Raw genomic sequence first — 21,675 nt, forward strand, 5'->3', positions numbered from 1 at the left:
AATCCGATTGACGGCCATTCTCTCATACAGTTATAATGTATCAGAGTGCAATACACCTCCCAACCGATAGGGTCGCGTAGTTGAAAGCATATGGAGAAAATTCAAAGAAAATGGCCACCGATCGGATTAAAATGCTTGTTTATTGAACAATACGGAAGATACGGGTACTTAGACCCACCCGTTTCAACTTGCTACTTCTGTGGCCGTGGGTTCAGCACTTTATATTGTAAATGTGAACGTTTATGTATATGTACGGGTTGTAAATGGAGAAAGTGCCAAAACCAGGTTGAAGTTCCGCCATGACTGTCATGATATGACAGTCATGTTTCAGGGCTATGATTGGCTAAGAAGGGGGTAGGGAGCGCTCGGCTGTGTTCACTCGGACCGCGCGGGGCGGTGTTGACATGTCGGAGGCTGAGACACTAGGGGAGGTTGACGAGGATCTACTACTCTGTCCCTATCGGGTCATCAGAACTCGGACGGCGCTGAGTCGGCTCTAGTGGACTTCGCAGCGCTTGGCACGGCGACTCGCTCGCCTAAGCTCGCTCGGCGGTGCCTGGCTCTCATGGCTCAATAAGTCCCATTCAGGCCTCCGTCGGGTTGTCCTAAAACAAAACAAGCGCCCCCTCGCCCCGCTCATCCTAAGAATACAAATGTAGCGTCTGTCTGTTGAACCCAAGCCCCCAGAGTTGCTGAGAAACATTAAAGCTGCCACCCCAGTGGCCAAAGCTGGAACTGCAGGCGGGGAGAAATACATGCACGCGCAAAACATACTGAGAGATATTTATATTTATACATATAAATATGTAAACATATTATACATACATACATATGCATTTACATATAAATATGCATCTCGAGTGTATTTAATAAATATCTCGCGTTCAATCCTTGACACACGGGCTGCCGTAGAACGCAAAAAGGACACTAGTGCGCATGCTCATAACTCTATGGGGATACAAAATCGAACCAATAATTCTACTTCCGGCAGGTTTCAGGGTGCTTCAAAACGCCACTGAGCACATTCATTGAAATGATAGCTGGGGGCGGGGCAATCCGCCCTCTAGTTATATTATACCTCTATGGTTGAACCACAGCTTACTGGAGGAGACACACTTTTACATACACACTCACACATGTGGACAGTGGAGCTACACACACTGACGTCCCATAGCCCCAAGGGACACCCCGCGCACTGATTGGTCAGTGCGTTGCTAGTCAACCGATGACGTTTAAGCAGAGACATTGTTTCCAAACAAATGAACAATGTAGCAAAATAGTCAAATAGTAAGAGGTACCTCTTCTTTGACTATTTTGCTACATTGTAGACAGACAGACAGACAGACTATCTCTCCATCTATGCACCTAGCTAACTGCCAACTGTAACAGGAAGACATTAAGACAACACACCCCAAAGAGAGCTTGAAAACATGACTGATAATGAAAAACTATATATAAGTAATTCTAACAGCAAAAGCAAAAAGTGAAAGCAAAGCATTATTATTATTATTGCTTTGTTGTATTTTTGCTCAGCTAGTTTGTGATTGTAAAGTGACAATGTGACACAGCTGTTTACACACTGTTGTGTTCATTCTATTTTAATTGTACATTTATTAGTTTTGATTGTACTTTTATTTCACACTTACTTTGGCAATATAAATGTATGTTTTCCATGTCAATAGAGCCCCTTTGAACAAAAGAATGGAAGAGAATATATGAACAAAGAAAGAAAGAAAGAAGAGAAACACATTCATGCTCACTAAATAAAGATTTAGATTCTGGTGACTTTCCTCTGGTACATTATTATTATTATAGGCCATTTATTTCACCTATACATTCTCAAAATAGGGAGTCCAGGTTGAAAGTGACTAATAATGGTTTATGTTTTAAAACCATAGATTGAGTTTGACGCACATGATGTGACAAGTAACTGACTGTGTGGTTACTGGGAAGTATCGCGAGAGAAATCAATCACAGCGCGTTCCTTCTGGTCGATGGGATCGAGACCTCACCAAGACGATGTCCACAGAGGCCACAAGGTGGCATCAAATGCCAATCTAGCATAATAACTACAAAGAACTGTATTCATGTTTTTAATTATCTTAAATTATTAACATTTTATCAGCAGGCAGGCACTCAATGCATGGAAAATGTGTTTTGTACATGATCTTTTCACTCTATAAAGCTATTCGGTGTGAAAAGTGTAATATTGCATCTAAAAGATGCTGTGCTTTTGCAAAGATAGATAGTGTCTCTGTCACTGATGTATTAGTCATCATGGTGGACATTTATTAACCACTTAAAACCCAGCATCTGCATTGTGGGGAAAGCTTTCACAGGAAAATAGCAGATCGACAAGCTCACAACGTGTTTATAACCAAGTATTTGGTGATCTATACTATCTGTCTAATACATCATCTTAAATTGCTGGTTTATTATTTCTAGTCTGTCATTTATCTTCTTTTGTTAACATGTATAATGTAAGATGTCAGACTTCACACCATTTGTTTTGTTTTACGTTTTGGTAATAAAATGCAGTATTCACCTCATGAGAATCACGTGTAATTTATAGGAGACTTTATTAAAGTTTGGTTGATACATTTCAGCAGAACAGAGGCCATCTACAAAATATAAATTGTGCAAAATGATACGCAGCTCGGATTTACTTTGTGGTTTTCCTTGCAACACCCTATATGTACACAAACATACTGCATGCAGGATTATTATACATAGCCCTACTTATTCATGTATATCCTCCTATCAACTCCACCAGAAACAAAACATGTTAAAAGGAAGCTAGTTATAAGTGATATCTTTCGGTTAAAACAAAAAAGTATTTTGTTAAAATGTTAAAGCTCTGTATTCTGATAGTATATAGCAGTGTTTGTTCAGTAACAGGGGTCTCACCCTTAGCTCTGGTCCATAGCGTTAGAAGGCATTCTCCTTAATGAGAACTCCTTCTAACGCTATGGACCAGAGCTAGGAGAACCCTTGGCTTAGGAGAACCCATTTATCAGCTTCAATTTGATTGTGTTCCCAGTTCCAGTTCCCAGTCTGCTCACTTACTTTGTTGCATCCTGTTTATTAAGAGCTGGAGAGACGGGCAGACCCCTGTTACTGAACAAACACTCTATAGCAATGATTACTATCAGAATACAGAGCTATGAACACTTATTTTGAACAAAACAATATCACTTGAACAACCCCTTTTAACTCGAAGTCTATGCCGAAACAAATCTGACAAGTAACAGGTTGAAGTGCTTGAAGGAAGCATGGGCTACCGGTGATAATTATTATCACTAAATAACTTGTCTGGGTCTGCAAAGATTGATCCTGTTTGTCTCAAAATGCACTGAATAGAATATAATACAACTTTATTGCCTGGCCGTGGCCGGGGAGGTGGAACGTAGGGCTGGGCACTTAACTTCAATATATCGAAAGTCCAAACCTAACATTTACAACCAATAACCGACCTTAGATCTTGCTCACGGAGGTCAATCGATTAATTGAGAAGCAGCGTTTCATTTTTTTATAATTTAAAATAAATGTTGCATTTATCAACGAATCGTCACGAAATAAATTGAATATATGTTGTTTAATAAATCGAGCAAATCGATTCATTTGATGAAACACTTAAGCCATGTATTATTTTTGGCCCGTACGATGGTGGCGAGCGTGAATGGTCGATCTACGAGCTCACAACAGCTCGTGGCATGATGGCGATGCTTTGTGAGCTTCTAGATCTGCTATTTTTCACACTTTTTTTTAAATAATCGTTCGCTAATCATAATCAAAGCAAAAGTTTGAAATAATCATCGATATTGATTTGCAGTCGCATGGCCCAGCCCTGTAGTAGTGTCAATACATTGAGAGCGGGAGCGTATCTGTGTCATTTTAAGATTTCTTTGGCTATTCAAAAATAGCAGATCTACAAGCTCAAAGCGCGCTTTGAGCTTGTAGATCTGCGATTTTTTGAAAAATCTTGAACATTATCTTTGAATATATATATATATACATGTTTTAAAGAGAACATTTTTAACTCTGATCTGTGCTTCTGGGGGGTCCCTGGAACAACATATTTTGAGATGGGGGTCCGCGACCAAATACTTATCATTTTGGGGGGTCCTTGACGTGGAAAAGTTGGAGCACCACTGATATAGCAACACACTGTTAGGATTTAGAAAACATTTTTTAGATATGTATTTGGCCGCGGACCCCCATCTCAAAATGTTTTGTTCCAGGGACCCCCAGAAACAAAGATATGAGTTACAAATGTTCGCTTTTGAAAAATACATATTCACAGATTTGCACACATTTTCCACAATATCTAAAAAAAATAGCAGATCTACAAGCTCATAGCGCGGCACCGAGTGCCGCGCTATGAGCTTGTAGATCTGCTATTTTTTAATAGCCAAATACATCTTAAAATGACAGATGTGTTCCCAGACAGAATGTTTTAAGGTGAAGCTGCTATTTACCAAAAGCACAGACATACAGTACAGTTTGCAGGTAAAGTACAATAAGAACTATTAAAGTGGCAAAACGACTGCAGATTTACAAGTCCTTCTGTGACAAACGTTGATGATTGTCTAAATCTCAGCGGTTATCAACCGTTTCTGGATCGGGGCCCACTTTAAAAAAAAAGTATTTTAATGGTCAATCAATGGAACTAACGTGGTACAGTATACTTTAAATTCCTATTGTATTGGTATCACAATGAAAAGTATTTTTTTTCCCCCAAGGTTTTGAATAATGTTTTTTGGGCGGTGTAGCCGCCCCTATAAGTGGGGTTGGGGCACCTCATTAGTATTAGTTTCCTGCACTGTGATTGGCCCACTTTCCTGTACTGTGATTGGCTAGCGAGACACATGATGACATTAATAACCTATAAATAGGATTATGCACTTCCAAAAATGTTTTTTTTTATATGAATGTCATATGATCAATAAAAGTCTTAAAGGGCAAGACCACTTTGGTAGAGGTTTGGGTTGTGTAGTTACCTTGCCATGATGTAACTCCAAAGGTGGACAAGAAATGAAAAATAATTGCTCCATTAATTAGAACATTTCTGTGATGTTCTATATTGTCTGAATCAACTTTCGTTTACGTGCTAAAAGAGTGACTTTGAGATCTGTTTTACTGTACAATGTAAGTCAATGGGGAGCATATTTTGAATTATCAATGTATAATCAATGCAGCAATTATTTTTTATTTCTTGTCCACCTTTTACATCATGGCAAGGTAACTACACAACCCAAACCTCTACCAAAGTGTTCTTGCCCTTTAAACTTAGTGATTTGCCAACTATTTGACGGCCCACTTTGCAATATCCTCACGGCCTCAACAGTGGGCCCCGACCCACAGGTTGTGAACCGCTGGTCTTTTTTATCTACAGTTCCCCCCCCCCCCCCATGGTAATAAAGGAGTTATAATAAGAGCACTGCGAAGTTTTCTGAGCACTACTGCCAAGCATGTACAAATACATGTAAAGCATGTACAAATACATGCATATTAAACATCTGGGTTTAATTATTCATGGGATAACCGGGCATTATTATAAGACACGCCTCCTCAGCACCAGGGCTTCTAAAAAAAGGAGCATTCCAACCATTTTTCGACCGTATCTTCATATAATTGGTCCTCAGTAATCATGTCCTTTATAGGAAGGCGCCGTTTCTGTCTACTCACTGTGTGTCTCATTGGTGGGTTAACCCATTGAACCCAGGAATGCCTACGGTGTCATTTTAGATGTGTTCAGTAGCTATAACAGGGTGATGCAACTGTGATGATGCAGAGGGCCACTATATTTCCACTCTAACTCCAGAGGGACACGTTGCATATCATTGCTGTCGGGCAGAAAACGCTTATCTCCGAATTTTAACTTCATCATTCTAGAATGTCACACAAAAGTTGCAAAAATAGCTGATCTACAAGCTCAAAACGCGTCGCATTGCGAGGCGTTTTGAGCTTATAGATCCGCCTTTTTTTTTGTTGCTATTTTGGAATTGGAATCCTGGATTTTTTTTGCTATTTTTGAAAAAAAAATCTGAAAAGTAGCTTTTTTTTTTATTTCAAATGCATTTAGTTATACTTAACTTAAGTTAACTTTATGAACTTAAATACGGTTAAAAGAGCGGGTCATGTTTGCATGTTTGGACAATTTGGCTGAAATCAATAATATATCAGTATTGCAATATTAACCTGTGGGGCCGCATTAAGTGAAGGCGAGGGCCGCACGTGTCCCCCGGGCCGCCAGTTGCCCATGTATGAGCTATAACTATTATTTTATAAGTAGCAGAGATTTTGAGCATATATAGATTAGATAAATAAAAATCTTGATCGATATGACCAAACCCGCCTACCGATGATGTCACTGGTAGGCGGGATGCTGAACCGTCCACAGCCCCCCTCTTGAGACACAGAACAGACATGGCGCCACCTTATGGACATTAGTGAGGAACAATTATATGAAGATAAAAGGTTGAAAATGGGTGCTCCTTTAAAAAGGAAACGTTGAGTCCTACCCCATGATATTATGTTCATCAGATTCTCTGAGGGTTCAATAAAACCACTTGAACCCTATATGACCTCTCTACAAGCTCACAACACGGCACGCTGTGAGCTTGTAGATCGGCAATTGTTGCCCGAATGTTTTGACGATTTTCACCTAACATTGGCCTATTATGGGTTAGTCTTGATGATCAGAGATCCTCACTTATACTGGATGTCTGGTGACATTTCTACATTTAACCTGTTCAATCCGGGAGCTCATCTCTGTCATTTTAGATGTCTTTGGCTATTAAAAAATAGCAGATCTACAAGCTCATAGCGCGGCACAGAGTGCCGCGCTATGAGCTTGTAGAGCTGCAATTTTTTAGAAACATCGTGAAAGTGTGTGCAAATCTTTGAATATATACATTTTTTTAAACAACATTTGTAACTCTAATCTTAACTCTAATCTTTGCCTCTGGAACAAAACATTTGACAAATGTTCGCTTTTAAAATGTTCAAAGATTTGCACACATTTTCACGATTCAGCAAAAAATAGCAGATCTACAAGCTCATAGCGCGGTACCGAGTGCCGCACTATGAGCTTGTATATCTGCTATTTTTGAATAGCCAAAATAAAAATCTTAAAATGGCACAGATGTGTTCCAGGTCTTAGTGTTCTAAGGACTGTGGGGGATGTGCATAATTATTCATATCTCTTTTATTCATAATGACAAATTATGACCTTCCCCAGAACAGGGACTTTGTGTTGTAGGGTTCATGTGGTTTTATACCTGTAACCATGTTAGTCTGATGGGTTCAGAGTGCGTTGGTTTACAGATGGAGGAGCCGTCCTGACAGAGAACTAAGACTAACAGATTATTATTTACAACAGAGTCAATAGAAAAGGGGTGAAAAAAATAAAAGGGAAGAAGAACATGATTTCAAGCAAGATGTTCTGACAGCAAGTTCAATAACGCTCGACCCTGTGTGTGTGTGTGTGTGTGTGTGTGTCTGTGTGTGGGTGTGTGTGTGTGTGTGTGTGTGTGTGTGTGTGTCTGCAGTGGTGGAAAGTAACTAAGTACATGTACTCAAGCACTGTACTTAAATACAATTTTGAGGTATTTGTACTTCACTTGAGTATTTCCAATTTCCAATACTTTTACTTCTACTCCACTACATCTCAGAGGCAAATATTGTACTTTTACTCCACTACAATTATTTGAAAACTTTAGTTACTAGTTACTTTACAGATATAAAGTATGATATAATGAAACGTACATTAACCACTTCAGCCCTATTTTATACATAGGCTATTTGAAAATAGCAGATCTACAAGCTCACAACGCGTCGCATCGCGACGCGTTGTGAGCTTGTAGATCGGCTATTTTCAAATATTTAGTACTTTTACTTTTGGTACTAATTTTTTTATTTTGGACTTTTACTTGTACAGAGTATTTTTATATTGCAGTATTGGTACTTTTACTTAAGTAAAGAATTTGAGTACTTTTTCCACCACTGTGTGTGTGTGTGTGTGTGTGTGTGTGTGTGTGTGTGTGTGTGTGTGTGTGTGCGTGCGCGTGTGCGTGTGCGTGTGTGTCGAGCATAATCGGGTCTGTGTTTTACACGAAAAGTCTTGATTCATACTCTGTTGCGCGCGAGAATACCCAGAACTACAAGCCCACAACGACGCGTTGTGGGCTTGCAGATCTGCTGCTGTTCATCGCGGTCCTCGGCGCTCAGCAACACAAACCAGGCTTTAACTCCGTCATCTTCTTCAGCGCCGTCTCCTTCGCCTGTGATCCACAGTTCTGCCCCGCCGCGGCCGCTGCGAAGTTCCGTTCATGCCCGCCGTGGCCACGGGCGTGGGGACGGGGGCGGGGGGCGGCGCCGGGGGAGGATCGGGGCGGAAAGTGCCGCCGCCGCCGTGCAGCATCTCCGGCGCGGGGGGAGGCGACGATGTGGCGACCGCCGCCGTTGCCGATGCCGAGGCCGATGCGCCGGCCGACGGATTATTGGACCGTCGGGGGAGCTGCTGCTGCTGCGACTGTTGTTGTGCCGAGTGTGTCTGCAGCTGCTGCTCTGACTGCTGTGGTTGTTCCGTTGGAGCCTGTTGCGGTGGCGGGACGTGTTGCTGTTGCGACGCTTGCGGTTTGGGGGGTGGTCTTGCGTCCATTACTACAGGTTGGTGCGGCTGCTGAACCCGGTGGTGTTGCTGCTGAGGCGCTTGCGGCGCTTGCTGCTGCGCCTCCAGCACTCCCAGGAGCCTCTGCAGCAGGACGTTGTTCTGCTGCAGGCTGACGGCCAGGGACTCCTGCGAGGCCACCAGCGTCCGCAGGTCCCGGCGGAAGCCGTCGCCGAACTCCCTCAGGCTCTTCTCCACGCGGTCGCCCAGCTGGACGGCCGCCTCGCCCAGCACCCGCAGCTCGTCCTCCAGCCAGGAGCTGCGCGGCGGGGCCTCCAGGGGACCCCCCTGCTGGGCCCCCAGAGACGGCTGGGGGCTGCCGGGGAGAGAGAACGCCCAGAGGATTATAGATAAATAACTTACTGCTCAGTCCCTGCCACGGACTGGGCAGGGACTACAGTAAGTACACCACAACACCACATGGACAGGACCACATCATGTTCACAGCTACTCCAAAAACACATCCCGATGTTATAATGCAGGTTGTGGGAGCGACGTGTGTCCGGCCGTGTGTGTGTGTGTGTGTGTGTGTGTGTGTGTTTTTATGAGCCGGTGTTTGTATGTGTTCTCTGTGGCTCTGCGCCGCGGCGACAGGTGTGTTGGAACTGTTGCAGGTACCAAGTGCAAAGTCCCGTTCCATCCCGTACATACTGTCTGTGCACAGCGCATAACCCACACTCTGCACATACTTTGGGTGCTCATATGCCCGGACGGGTAATGGACTAGTATATTTAAAATAAAATAAAAATATTTCTCTTTTTTTTTTTTACAGTAAAACAAATTTGCACGACTGCAAAGACCAGACAGAAGCTGGACGATCCGCTTTAGCCCCGGATCACTGTATGAACGTTGTGGGAGGCAACAGTCTACAATAAAGAAACACTGAATCAACAAATAAAAAACAAACTCAAACTAAAAGCATTTTCACAAAATAAAAACTAAACTAAACTAAAGTAGCAAAACCCTCTTTATTAACTAAATAAAAACTAATCTGAAAACATAAAGTCAAAAATGAAATAAAACCTAAAAACGAATGAAAAATGGCTGAACTCTACTGACCTGGAAGGAGGGCTGCCGTTGAAGAAGGGGGCGCTGTAGAGCGGCGAGGGGGGCAGCCATCGTTCAGAGGGCGGCGGGGGTCCGATGCCCAGGCCCAGGCCCAGGCCCAGCTTGTCCTCCATGCTGTTCTCTGGACCCCCGTCACAGTCGGGGTCTCCCACCATGTCCCTGTCCCTCTCTGGGTTGTCCTCGTCCTTCTCCAGGCCGTCCCGCTCAGACCCGTCCCCTCCGCCCCCTACTGGAACACACAGGGAACAACACTTGATTTGATGTATTTGACGTAGAGGTTTGAAATAACAACAAACATGCTTCTCAACAGAGTTGATTTTAACAGCACATTTCTTATTCAGTTTTAGTCATAGTCTTTTAAATCAAAGTTTTAGTCATATTTCAGTCATCTGAAATGTTCTACTGTTAGTCTAGTTTTAGTCGACTAAATCTACAGTTGATTTAGTCGACTAAAATGTATGTTGGCGGTGCCTTGACGGCGTCGTATTGGCTGATTTTACACTTGGTTGCATGCTGAAAATAGCAGATCTACAAGCTCGCTGCGCGACGCGTTGTGAGCTTGTAGATCTGCTATTTTCAGAGCGCAACACCCGAGCGCAACTAAACATAAAATGACTTGTCTTTTAGTTCTACTGGATCTCTTCTCCACTAGATCCCTCTCTAACATTTTAGTCTAGTTTTTATGTGTTGATGAAATTGTCAATGTATTACATTTAGTTTTAGTCATCATAGCTTAGTTTTTATTTAGTTTTCGTCAGTGAAAAAAAGGTAGTCGACCAACATTTCTCGTCATAGTTTTAGTCGATGAAATCAACAGCTTCTCAAAAGACAGTCAAGGATAAAAAACACAATAAAGTCAGAGACTTAATTCCATTGTGGTCCTATATGGAAAACATAAAAACGCGTAAAAAAAGGTATTGGTACATACATTATATCCAACACTTTATAACTACACACTACACTACAAAAACTAAAAAAAAACTGTTCACAGCATAAATAAAATACATTAAACGCGCTTCTGCAACAGGGAGCTGACATTACTTTGACATTATGTTTTACAAGTTAATCCTTAACCACTTAAACTCTATATACTTATATATCAGACATATATAGCTCTTTTCTTAGTACCCAAAGTCGCCTTACAAAACAAATAAAAAGAAGCAACTTAACTAAAGTATATCTCGCCAAATATAGCTGATGTACAAGTTCACAACACAGCTCTGCTATTTTTGACAAATTGTTGGCCTCAGCCAGGATAGGGACGCTAGGGTTCAAGTGTTTAACTACAAGTAACTACTACTTATGTAAACTAAATAATAACAAGCTAAGCCAGCTAGAAACAACAACAACACTGTGGCACATTTCTGTCACCCTGCTAGACTTGTGGTCTGGAGAGTGACACATGTCAAACCTCAGTCCTTGTAAGATTGAAGTGCAGAAATATCAACACGTCTTTAGTTTCATGATCATAAAAGTGTGAGAATGTGGCCACTGGCTCTAAACACTCACCACTGGCTCTAAACACAGGAACACAGAGAGATATAGACACAGTTCTCAAGCCATTTGTGTAAAAATAATACAAATAATACATATACATATTGTGTAAAATAGCCTTCTAGTCTACAAGCTCAAAATGTGTAACATTGTGAGCTTGTGGAAAAATGCAGAGAGGATGTTTAGTATCTTGATACTAGGCGACTCACTAGCGTACCCCAGAAAGAAAGATCTAGGGATGTTAACAATTCATCTATAATCAATTAATTGCCGTTAAGAATTTACTTAATTTACTTCTTTTTTCTTTTTGAAAATAATGTTCATAACCCAAGATATCGTGATCCGAAGATTTGCTGCTCCATTCACTCCTTGTTTAACTTATAACTGAAAAAGGCTGTATCTTGCTTCCTAAGCACTTTTCTTTTTAACAAAAATAAAAATAAAAAATGCTGGCACAGTATGAACATTTTAATTTTTTTTCATTGGCACTGAGAGAGTTAATTGAAAGAAAAAAAAAGTCTTATTCCTTTTTCTTGGGGGGGGGGGGGGGGGCTAGTGAAAGTTACAGGTAAGGTACCATAATCAGAGTAATCCTTAATCATATTCAAGGGCTTTTTGGAGAGAAATGAGACAGACTCCATAGATAGAGCACTGCAGAGGGTAGGTGTGTGTGTCTGTGTCCAGCTGATGCTCGTTGAGGCTCGTTAATGTTATATACATCAAGGCAATTATGTTTCTGCACTCATTTTCGGTTTCGGACAAGAATTCTCCTTTTGGTCCTATAAATCACCGCTTCTCAATTCATGAATTAATCGATAATTTGCATCCCTAGACAGATCCTAAGTATAATAATAATAACAATAAGCATTTTACCTGGATCAGAGTCGGTGAAGCATGGGAAACTGCTCTTTGCCCTGGTGCTCTGCTTCTGCCGGGCCTGCTGAAGCCTGGGGCTGGACTGGGACGGCCGGCCCAGCATGGAGGACCCCCTGCTGGACGGGAGGTAACAGGTGCGGTGGCGGGCGTCGGCCAGCCTGCCGCCGTTGCGCCTCTTCAGGTCGTCCCAGCGCTTCTTGACCTCGCGGAGGGTGCGCGGCACCCTGGACACGGCGTTCACCCGCTCCAGGATGCCCGCCCAGATGCGCTCCCTCTCCCGCCGGCGGAGCCGCCCCGCGGGGCCGAACAGCTCTCCTTCACAGCGGGTGACCTCTGACACCAGCACCTCCAGCTCCGCCCCGCTGAAACGACTCTTCCGCTTACCTGCCCCGCCCGCAGCCAGCGCTGCCGACATCCCCCTGTCTGCAGGGAGGACACATTACACACTGTTTAACCACATGAACCCAACACTGCTGACATCCCCCTGTCTGCAGGGAGGACACATTACACACTGTTTAACCCATTGATACCTGGAACGCTTCTGTGTCACTTTAGATGCCTTTGGCTATTCAAAAATAGCAGATATACAAGCTCATAGCGCGGCACCGAGTGCCGCGCTATGAGCTTGTAGATCTGCTATTTTTGAAAAATCGCGTAAAAAAAAATTGGGTTTTTTTTTCAAAAAATTGTTAGGATTTAGAAGACATTTCTAGAATCTTCTCAGGTCTTAATGGGTTAACCATATGAACCCAACACTGCTGACATCCCCCTGTCTGCAGGGAGGACACATTACACACTGTTTAACCACATGAACCCAACACTGCCGACATCTCCCTGTCTGCAGAGCAGAGAGGAGAGGGCCTTAACTTTAGACACAGTACTTAGATAAACACTTTTACAACCTTATCTTCATACAATTGGTCCTCACTAATGCTCATCATAGGATGGTACCATTTCTGTCTAGTCACTCTGTGTCTCAGAGGAGGGCTCTGGACACTTCAGGAACCTGTGACATCAGTCAAATCTGAGAGGCAGAGTGAGTAGACAGAAATGGTACCATGTTATAATTACCGTAAATTTCGGACTATAAGCAGCGACTTTTTCCCAATTTTTCGACCCTGCGGCTTATATAACGGTGCGGCTTATCTATGGATTTTTACAGCTAACGGCCACTAGGGGACCTCCTAAATCTATGGATTTTACACCCGCGGCTTATAGTCCAGTGCGGCTTATATATGTTCCAAACATTCAATTTAGCTGCTGCGGCTTATAATCAGGTGCGGCTTATAGTGCGAAAATTACGGTATATGAAGATAAGGCTGAACATGGCTGGGGTCAGGGCTGGGGGTTATGCTATGCAAATCAATAATAAACATTTCTAGGGACGCACAATATATCGTCCATCATATCTGTATGGGATGATAAAATGCATTATCAGCGTTATGTCATGTGACATGATTGATGCATTATGGCCTGATTTGTATACTTAGCCGCGCATCATATCTCGCATCACAAATAGCCAATCTACAAGCTCACAGTACATCGCAGCGCGACAGGTTGCGAACTTGTAGATCTGCTATTTGTGGTGTGTGAGACACTGCCACCCAACTAAATACAGGTATTTCTGCAAATCTTTGAATATATATATATATTTTAATGTGAACATTTGTAACTCAAATCTTTGCTTCCAGGGGTCCCTGGAACGAAACATTTTGAGACGGGGGTCCGCGGCCAAATACATATAATTTTGGGGGTCCTTGACATGGAAAAAGCTTGTTCCAAAGATTTGAGTAAAACGTTTTCACTTTAAAAGATTATAAACAAAGATTTTCACAAATTTTCCAAAAAACAGCAGATCTACAAGCTTGTATATATATATGAGCTTGTATATCTGCTATTTTTGAATAGCCAAAGTATAAAATAATGGTTATAGCTTAAATCTAAAAAGGACACAGATGCGTTCCCGGTCTAAATGCATTAATACTTTACTTTACTTTATTTGTTTATTTAGACAGGACAGAGCATATTAATGAACGTCACATGAACGTAAATACACCGGATTTAGCAAAGATGCTAATTTTCATCCGCAGTCCTCACACAAAACAGAAAAACAATAACATCAGAAAACAGACAAACGGTGAAATACAATTACATTACATCACATAGCCTAAAAATGAACCTAAAATATGATCACAAATGGTTGCAGCTTTGGTTTTCAAGCAACCATCTTTTCACATTTAAAAGATGGAAATGTAGCACAATCCCTTATATGTAGAGGAAGGCCATTCCATGCTACACAACCCTGTACTGAGAGGACATTTTGACCGAAGGTTGTTTGCCGGTGCGGCACTTCACAATCTCCTCGAGTGGTTGCTCTGGTACTGATTCCTCTTTCAGGCTTCCTTTTAATGAATTCCCTTAGGGGGGGCGGGCACAGACCATGTAAGGTCTTGTATATGACCCCAACCTGTTTGAACTTTTTGAAATTGTCGAAGGAAAAAAAATTGAGCCTCCTGAGTATGTTACAATGATGATAAGAGTGAGGCTTCCTGTCAAACACCTTGAGCGCACTTTTGTAGAGCTGTTCGATGGGTTTTAGAATCGTCACGCCTGTGCAAGACCAGTTTGTAAAACAGTACTCAATGTGTGATAGGATCATACAGTGAAGATACGATCTGGCAGCTCCAACTGTCAGGAAGGGTCTAATTTGTTTAAAATTTTGAAGGTTGAATTTAATCGTATTTGTGACTTTCTTCACATGTTTTTTAAAAGTTAGGGTTGAGTCTAGTATGACTCCGAGGTATTTGAACTCTGGGACAAGTTCAAGTTCCTCCCCACCCAGAAACACATTTGAAGACTCCAACAACACTGGTCTTTTGGAGAAGGCCATGCAGACTGTCTTTTTGGCATTCAAGAGCAGACATGAATCTAAAAAAAAAAAAAGCTACCTGAAGATCTGACATGCCGCAATATCATGCTCTCAGCCCCCGCACAGCCGTAGTGCAGTGCTGAGGAGGAGCTCTGTGATACTGCCATCATATCTGAGATACCAAACTCATTTAAATACCTTGGAAACAGAGTGTGTTCCATAGGACCACAGTTACACTACAACTGCTATTGCGACATCTATATTACTCGATATGATGTGTTTTTATGTGGTCAACGAGTAGTTGAACTTTGGGGTGTTTGGATGAGCATTTTAGAAGAGCGCCTTTGGTTTTCAGCTGGGAGAAATACACTTTGGTGAACAACCGGCCAAAACATGGCATAAACACACAGGAAAATCTAGTTTACAAATTTGAATCATTTTCTCACAATGCATCTCAACTGAGAGCTTGGAGATCATCTATTTTCCAAATGATTTAGAATATGTTGCGGTCAAAGCAGTGGTTTTCCACATCAACCCAGAGCAGGTTACAACCTCCATGGAACTCCTACTTACTCTGTTCTAAGGTCGTATCGTGTTATGTACATGGATTAAAGCTAAATAAAATCTCACAACTGAAGATGTTTCTATGGCCAAGTCCTCCATGTGTGATTTGTGAAACTGTGTGAAAAATGCATTTACAGCTTAATGTAGAAATATTTTCGCTGCACAACATGCTTCCATAAAAGACATGCTGGCGTCTATGGAATCTAAATGAGGTAAATCAGTCATGGCGACTGAGAACTTTAATCCATGTATAGACCTGTCACCATTACAAAATTAACTTGACGATTAATTGTCACTCAAATAATTGCGATTAACGATTTAATTGTGTGTTTAGCGTTGAACATTTGGAACATATGAATACAAATGTAATTCCTGTTTGCCTATTAGCACAGACCAGATATGACAAAACATAAATATACAAAGAAATGATTGACATATTTAAAAATTGTATACATGTAAAAATAGCAGAAATAGCTATCACCGCTAATGCTCTACAAGCTGATCTACAGGCTTACAACGCATCACTTTGTGACGCGTTGTAAGCTTGTAGATCTGCTATTTCTGCTTTTTTTTTAATATTTGAAAATGTGTTGAACCTTTCTCAACATGGAAACGACTACGACAGGTCTGTCCATGTATGTAGTTACAACCAGTGGTGGAAAGTAACTAAGTACATTTACTTAATTACTGTACTTAAGTACAATTTTGAGGTATTTGTACTTTACTTGAGTATTTCCAATTTCCAATACTTTTACTTCTACTCCACTACATCTCAGAGGCAAATATTGTACTTTTACTCCACTACAATTATTTGAAAACTTTAGTTACTAGTTACTTTTCGGATATAAATTATTATATTATAAAACATACATTAACCACTTTAGCCATATTTTATACCTAGGCTATTTGAAAATAGCCGATCTACAAGCTCACAACGCGTCGCGATGCGACGCGTTGTGAGCTTGTAGATCTGCTATTTTCAAATATGTTTGTACTTTTACTTTTGGTACTTTAAGTACATTTTGATGCCAATACTTTTGTACTTTTACTCAAGTAAATTTTGAATTCTGGACTTTTACTTGTAACAGAGTATTTTTATATTGCAGTATTGGTACTTTTACTTAAGTAAAGAATTTGAGTACTTTTTCCACCACTGGTTACAACCTTCACGGAATGGAACTCCTTACTTACTCTGTTCTAAGGACAGCAGGTCGTCCGAGGACATGCCGGCGGCCATGATGTTGGGGTGCACCACCACCACGTTGAAGGGCAGCCCCCCCGGCAGCCCCCCCCCGCCGCCGCCGCCGCCGCCGTTCTGGTCGCAGCTGCCCTCCGAGTCCTCGTCCTCCCGGGGGAAGCCGTCCTCGGACACGCCCCCTCCGCCCAGCGCGCCCTCGGGGGACTCCACCTTGATGTGCATGGGGGGGGACTGCTCGTACAGCAGCCCCCCCTCCTCATAGTACTCCGTCATGAAGGGTCGGGGGCTTCCGGACGGCTCACAGCGTCACCGTCCACTGGCACGCCGCCGATTCACCGCCCACCGCCGCGGGCGCTGCCGCCGCCGCCGCCCCCCCCGCTAACCAACGCCACGCCACGCGACACCCGGCTTCTTACGGCAAAGTGCATGGTTACGTCTTCACATCACGTGTGCTACGTCATTAAGGACTGTGGTTGCTCAAAGTGGGGGTCCGTCCGTCCGTCCCTTGAGGGGGGTTCCAGGGGGTTCCCCAGCAAGAATGAGGAACAGGTTTAATTTCCCTGTTATTTCACCAGCTAGGAGTTTAGTCCAATCAGAGTAAGTAATAGAATGACTATTCCTAGGTTTCTCTCTCTCCCCACATACAGTATAGGCAAAATAAAAACGAATCTAATTGTAAAGTGTAATCTAATATCACAACAAAAATCTTCTCTTATCGGGGGGGGGGTCCCTGGCACAAACTCTTATCAAATGGGGGTCCGCGAGGCCAAATACATATAAATTAGGGGGTCCTTGACTGATCTCGAAAACGTTTTCCTCTTGGAACGCCGTTCAAATCAAATCAAATCAACTGTGCCGAATAAGTTCACATAATATTGTATAGAATAATAACAGAGATGTATGGTTGCTGCCTAGTGCCTACAGCCGTTCATAAAAAGGTCCATCCAAAATAATAATAATAATAATAAGTCCACATGTAGGTTATATATGAGGCTGGATGCTGTTAGCTCAGTCCTCCCTCATCAACACGGTTCAGTTGTTGTCTGAACATCCAGGCAGAGGATCCTTCACACAGCTGGAACAGAAACAACAAACAAAACATCTGGGTTTACAACATGTTTAAACTGTAAATATAGGAGGTAAATGATGCGATCTAACGCACTTGTTACGCAAAGTGGGGTCCCTGAAGGGGTTCCAGGGAGTCCCCAGCAAAAAAAAAAAACAGAGGGTGTTCACATATTGGTGACGTGCTGTGAGCTTGTTGATCCGTCTTTTCTTTTTTGCCTACAGTATCACATGTACAAAATATAGATGCCACGAGTTGAAAGTGGTTCATTTCACTATAACCTCAGCAGCTAGAAGCTAAGAATGTATTAGATTGATTGTTCACATCATAGCTTTAAATCCTACAGTATACTGTAACAGACAAGTTGTACAATTCTGTCCTTGATCTATTCTAACAACACTAACTTCTCTTATAGGACTCTCCCCAGGGCCCAGGCAGCCACATGAGGAACAGTTACACTTCACTAGCCTCGATCTCCAGGCTTTTATTGTTTAGTTTTGCTAAAAAATAAAAGCCTGGCCCAGCGAGTCGGTGAACTCGGTATGAGGAAGTGTTTCATTTCCCAACCAACCAGAGTACAGTGGGCGTCACTCGTAATGTCGTGTTAACGGGGCGGGGGTTGACGGACAGATCGGTGAACCAATGGGATCAGGCGCAGTCTCTCGCCGGCTCTATACACCCGCCCCTCTATACACGAAATCAGGAGCGTTGGGGCAGTCTACACTTCACTGACCGATACCCATAAACTGCTGTTTGGAATGGATGAATGGGCTGTCAAGGGTTGGTATTACAACTGTAGATTCAGGATTCAAGAGAATAGAGTACAGAAGTCCTGACGTCACTCGTTCATCCCCTGGTTCGTAAAGTAAATTCTCTATGGAGAATAACATTGGGTCATCATAGAATCGTCTCATATAAGAATTGTGGTCCAAAAATAAACAAACTGTCTCGGAGATATTGTCAGGGAGGAGGCTCTGTATCGTTTATGATAGTCAGTCACATATATATCAAATACATTTGATATATTTGATTGGTCTGTTTCTGGCGAAAATTTTACTAATTCGGCGGAAGTAACATTATCGTTTTCTCACCGTCAGTTGATGCTTCATATCCATAAGAGTCAAACCGCCGGGGTCATTTGTTTATTTTTGGAACACAGTTCTTATTTGACGCGATATTAAACACGTCTATGGGGATTCAGAACGGGGGTGGAAAACCGCGAAACCTAGGATGTGTAAATTACGTCAGACTTCGGTGCTCGATAGGATCTAAGAGTTGCTTGCGGCTATTGGGTTGTAGTACTCGAGACCGGTCTCGGGTCCGCATTTTGATTTACTCGGTCTCGTCTCGGTCTCGCCCATGATTTGACTCGGTCTTGACTCGGTCTCGGACTAAGGGACTCGGGACTCTACCCCCACCGAGTCCACTCGAGTCCAAGTCACTACAATGCAATGAAATATTTGTTATTAAACCCATATTATGAGGAGCCCATTCACATTAACATTATAAGAGAGCTGTCTGGTGCTTATGGACAGCTATCAAATAATAATAATAATTTAAAAAAAATCTGGTCTCGGTCTCGACTCGGACTTGACCCCGGATCCCTGGCCTTCCGGACTCGGTCTTGACTCAGACTCGCCCCCCCCCCCCCCTCGGACTTGGTCTTGACTTGGACTCGCTTTAGGTGGTCTCGACTACAACCCTAGCGGCTAATGTCACCCACCTGTTCACAGGTGTTCACACACCTGCAACCCTATCATGATGTGACCATAAATAAAGCTGATTCTAAAGTCTGAAGTTATCCCAACGAGACGATCTATAATCATCGCTATAATCAGATCATAACAGTTCCATTCTCTCCACTGTCATGTCTCCAGTACCTACACAGTAGCAGCACAACAACAACAGTCTTCTCTCAGTGGGGGGTCAAAACACCCGGCCGTAACTTAAAAGCTCCCCCAGGGGAGCTATAAGCTCTCTCGGCGTTGCCTGTTAACCTGCCACAGCTGTCTGCCGAGCTGGAGAGACCCGCGGGTTCGATTCCAGCTCGGTGCGCGAAAACCTCACGTTAATAACGGTGTCAGAACAGAAGTGGGATCATGACAAAACACTAAAAATACACATCGATTCTGGGGGGTCCTTTTGGCATGACAATTATGACAACAACACCTCTGACTGTACCCTGTACTGTACAACATGTAAACAACATAAATAACCCTGTAGACAGCAGGTAAACAATACAAACTAACAGGTAAACAAGGTGCCAGTGTGTCGCATTAATGCGCATCGATACGGAGCCGCTGCACCACATCCGCAATGGTTGCGCATTCCGCATACATTAGACCTGCTGATCCTGCATGTAGCATCTGTAGCTAACAGAGGCTAACAACACTCTGAGCTTGTTGTCATTGTGTTGGGTATCAGGGTGCTGTGGGGTGGGGGGGGTCTGTCAGGGTGCTGGTGGTCTTACCTTAGAGGACATGTGTTCACATGGATGTAAACACAACAAACCACTGGTCTGTGAGCTCTGTTCCTCTCTGGAGATACACTGAGGAGGAGGACACACGTCGCTTCTCATTGACGTCACGGACCGGGGGGGGGGGGGCGGTGCTATGTTCAAGAGACAAAACGTTGTGAAATTGTATTTATTTTATTTTATGTGGAATATTTTTTTTTTTTTTAAGACATTGACTGTTTTCAACTACATTTAAGAGACATATTTATATACATATTAATAAAGTGTTGCCCTGGGGCACTAGACTGTATTAAAAGGATAGTTCACCCAAAAAATTACTTATTTTCTGTCAATTACACACCCCATGAAACCTTGGATTCATGGAGATTTTTTAGTTTTTGTCGCATTCCTGAGACAATAATTTGATGACCAGTGGAAAGATGTTTTTTTGTTTTCTCTTAGACAAATCCAGTATTTCTTCTCTTTTTTTTTTTTTTTTTTTAAATACTGTGTTTTCTCTTATCCTCTTTTCAATACAGTAGCAAATGACTGAAAACTCATTTTTTAATCAATTCTCTTACAAAGATCCTGTATTTTCTTCTCTTTTTTTTACTCACCCTCTGCTGTTTGCATCCGATAATTTTTTTATTAAATCGATTTAAATTCTCACCAGTTTCAATCGATTTTTTTAACCGATTTACCTCTCTCACTGCCAAGAACGACTTATCACTTTTTGGAATATATATATATATATATATATATATATATACATATTTTGAGCGGGAATGTTCAGAACCCAAGATATCATTATCTGAAGATTTGTTGCTCCATTCACTTCTTGTTTAACTTATTACTTAAAAAGGCTGTATCTCGGCTCCTGTGTACTTTTTAAGTGAGGTTTGGATATTTGTACAATGTGCAGGAATGTGCATTGGCCAAAAATGTACAAAAATTTACCCCGCCTAACCCTGCACCGTGATTGGCCAATCACAGTCTATTCAGGACTGTGATTGGCCAGTGTCACATGACACATGTGCATAGCCCTATATAAGAAACCATAACTTGAAAAAAACCATATATTGGTTTTTTTCAAGTTATGGTTTCTTCCATCATAAAGAGTGTTTCAATAAATGTATTTCTTTCTTATTTTTGTACGATATTGGTTGACTCCATTCAGTATTGTGATTAGCTAGCAAGACACCGCCCACTTCACACAGGGTGTGATTTATTTTTATTTTTTACTATGTATTTTTGGCCCAGACATGTTATTTTTAAAGGCAGACAATTAATGTCAACGAGGTCGCGATGACCTCGTTGACCGTCTTTCTAGACAATTTCTTGATCTGTGGAGGCTCCCTGATCTCCAGCCAGTGGGTGCTGTCTGCCGCTCACTGCTACAAGTCGTAAGTTA

The 21,675-nt window shown here is 42.2% G+C and overlaps 1 protein-coding gene and 1 long non-coding RNA gene across 3 annotated transcripts; both read right to left on the reverse strand.

The window, feature by feature from the left end:
* Window positions 1–2,562: 2,562 nt before the first annotated feature.
* On the reverse strand, window positions 2,563–4,189 carry LOC308083145. Its single transcript, XR_013932974.1, has 2 exons — window positions 3,243–4,189; window positions 2,563–3,194 (listed from the first exon to the last, which is right to left on the reverse strand). It is a non-coding gene; the product is annotated as an uncharacterized lncRNA (long non-coding RNA).
* Window positions 4,190–7,918: 3,729 nt separating this feature from the next.
* LOC308083138 (uncharacterized protein) lies at window positions 7,919–20,392 on the reverse strand. 2 transcript variants are annotated; one of them, XM_080425299.1, is made up of 5 exons: window positions 20,280–20,392; window positions 16,737–17,818; window positions 12,110–12,535; window positions 9,734–9,968; window positions 7,919–8,990 (listed from the first exon to the last, which is right to left on the reverse strand). In XM_080425299.1, the coding sequence occupies exons 2-5, from the start codon at window positions 17,014–17,016 to the stop codon at window positions 8,267–8,269; spliced, it is 1,665 nt and encodes a 554-aa protein (XP_080281425.1). In that variant the 5' UTR covers window positions 17,017–17,818; window positions 20,280–20,392; the 3' UTR covers window positions 7,919–8,266. The 2 variants fall into 2 exon arrangements, with proteins under 2 accessions (XP_080281425.1, XP_080281424.1); XM_080425298.1 differs by having other exon boundaries at window positions 9,734–9,971.
* Window positions 20,393–21,675: the final 1,283 nt, after the last annotated feature.

The sequence above is a fragment of the Gymnoscopelus braueri genome, assembly GCF_963280865.1.
Source record: "Gymnoscopelus braueri genome assembly, chromosome: 4".
In the NCBI taxonomy this organism is placed as follows: domain Eukaryota; kingdom Metazoa; phylum Chordata; class Actinopteri; order Myctophiformes; family Myctophidae; genus Gymnoscopelus; species Gymnoscopelus braueri.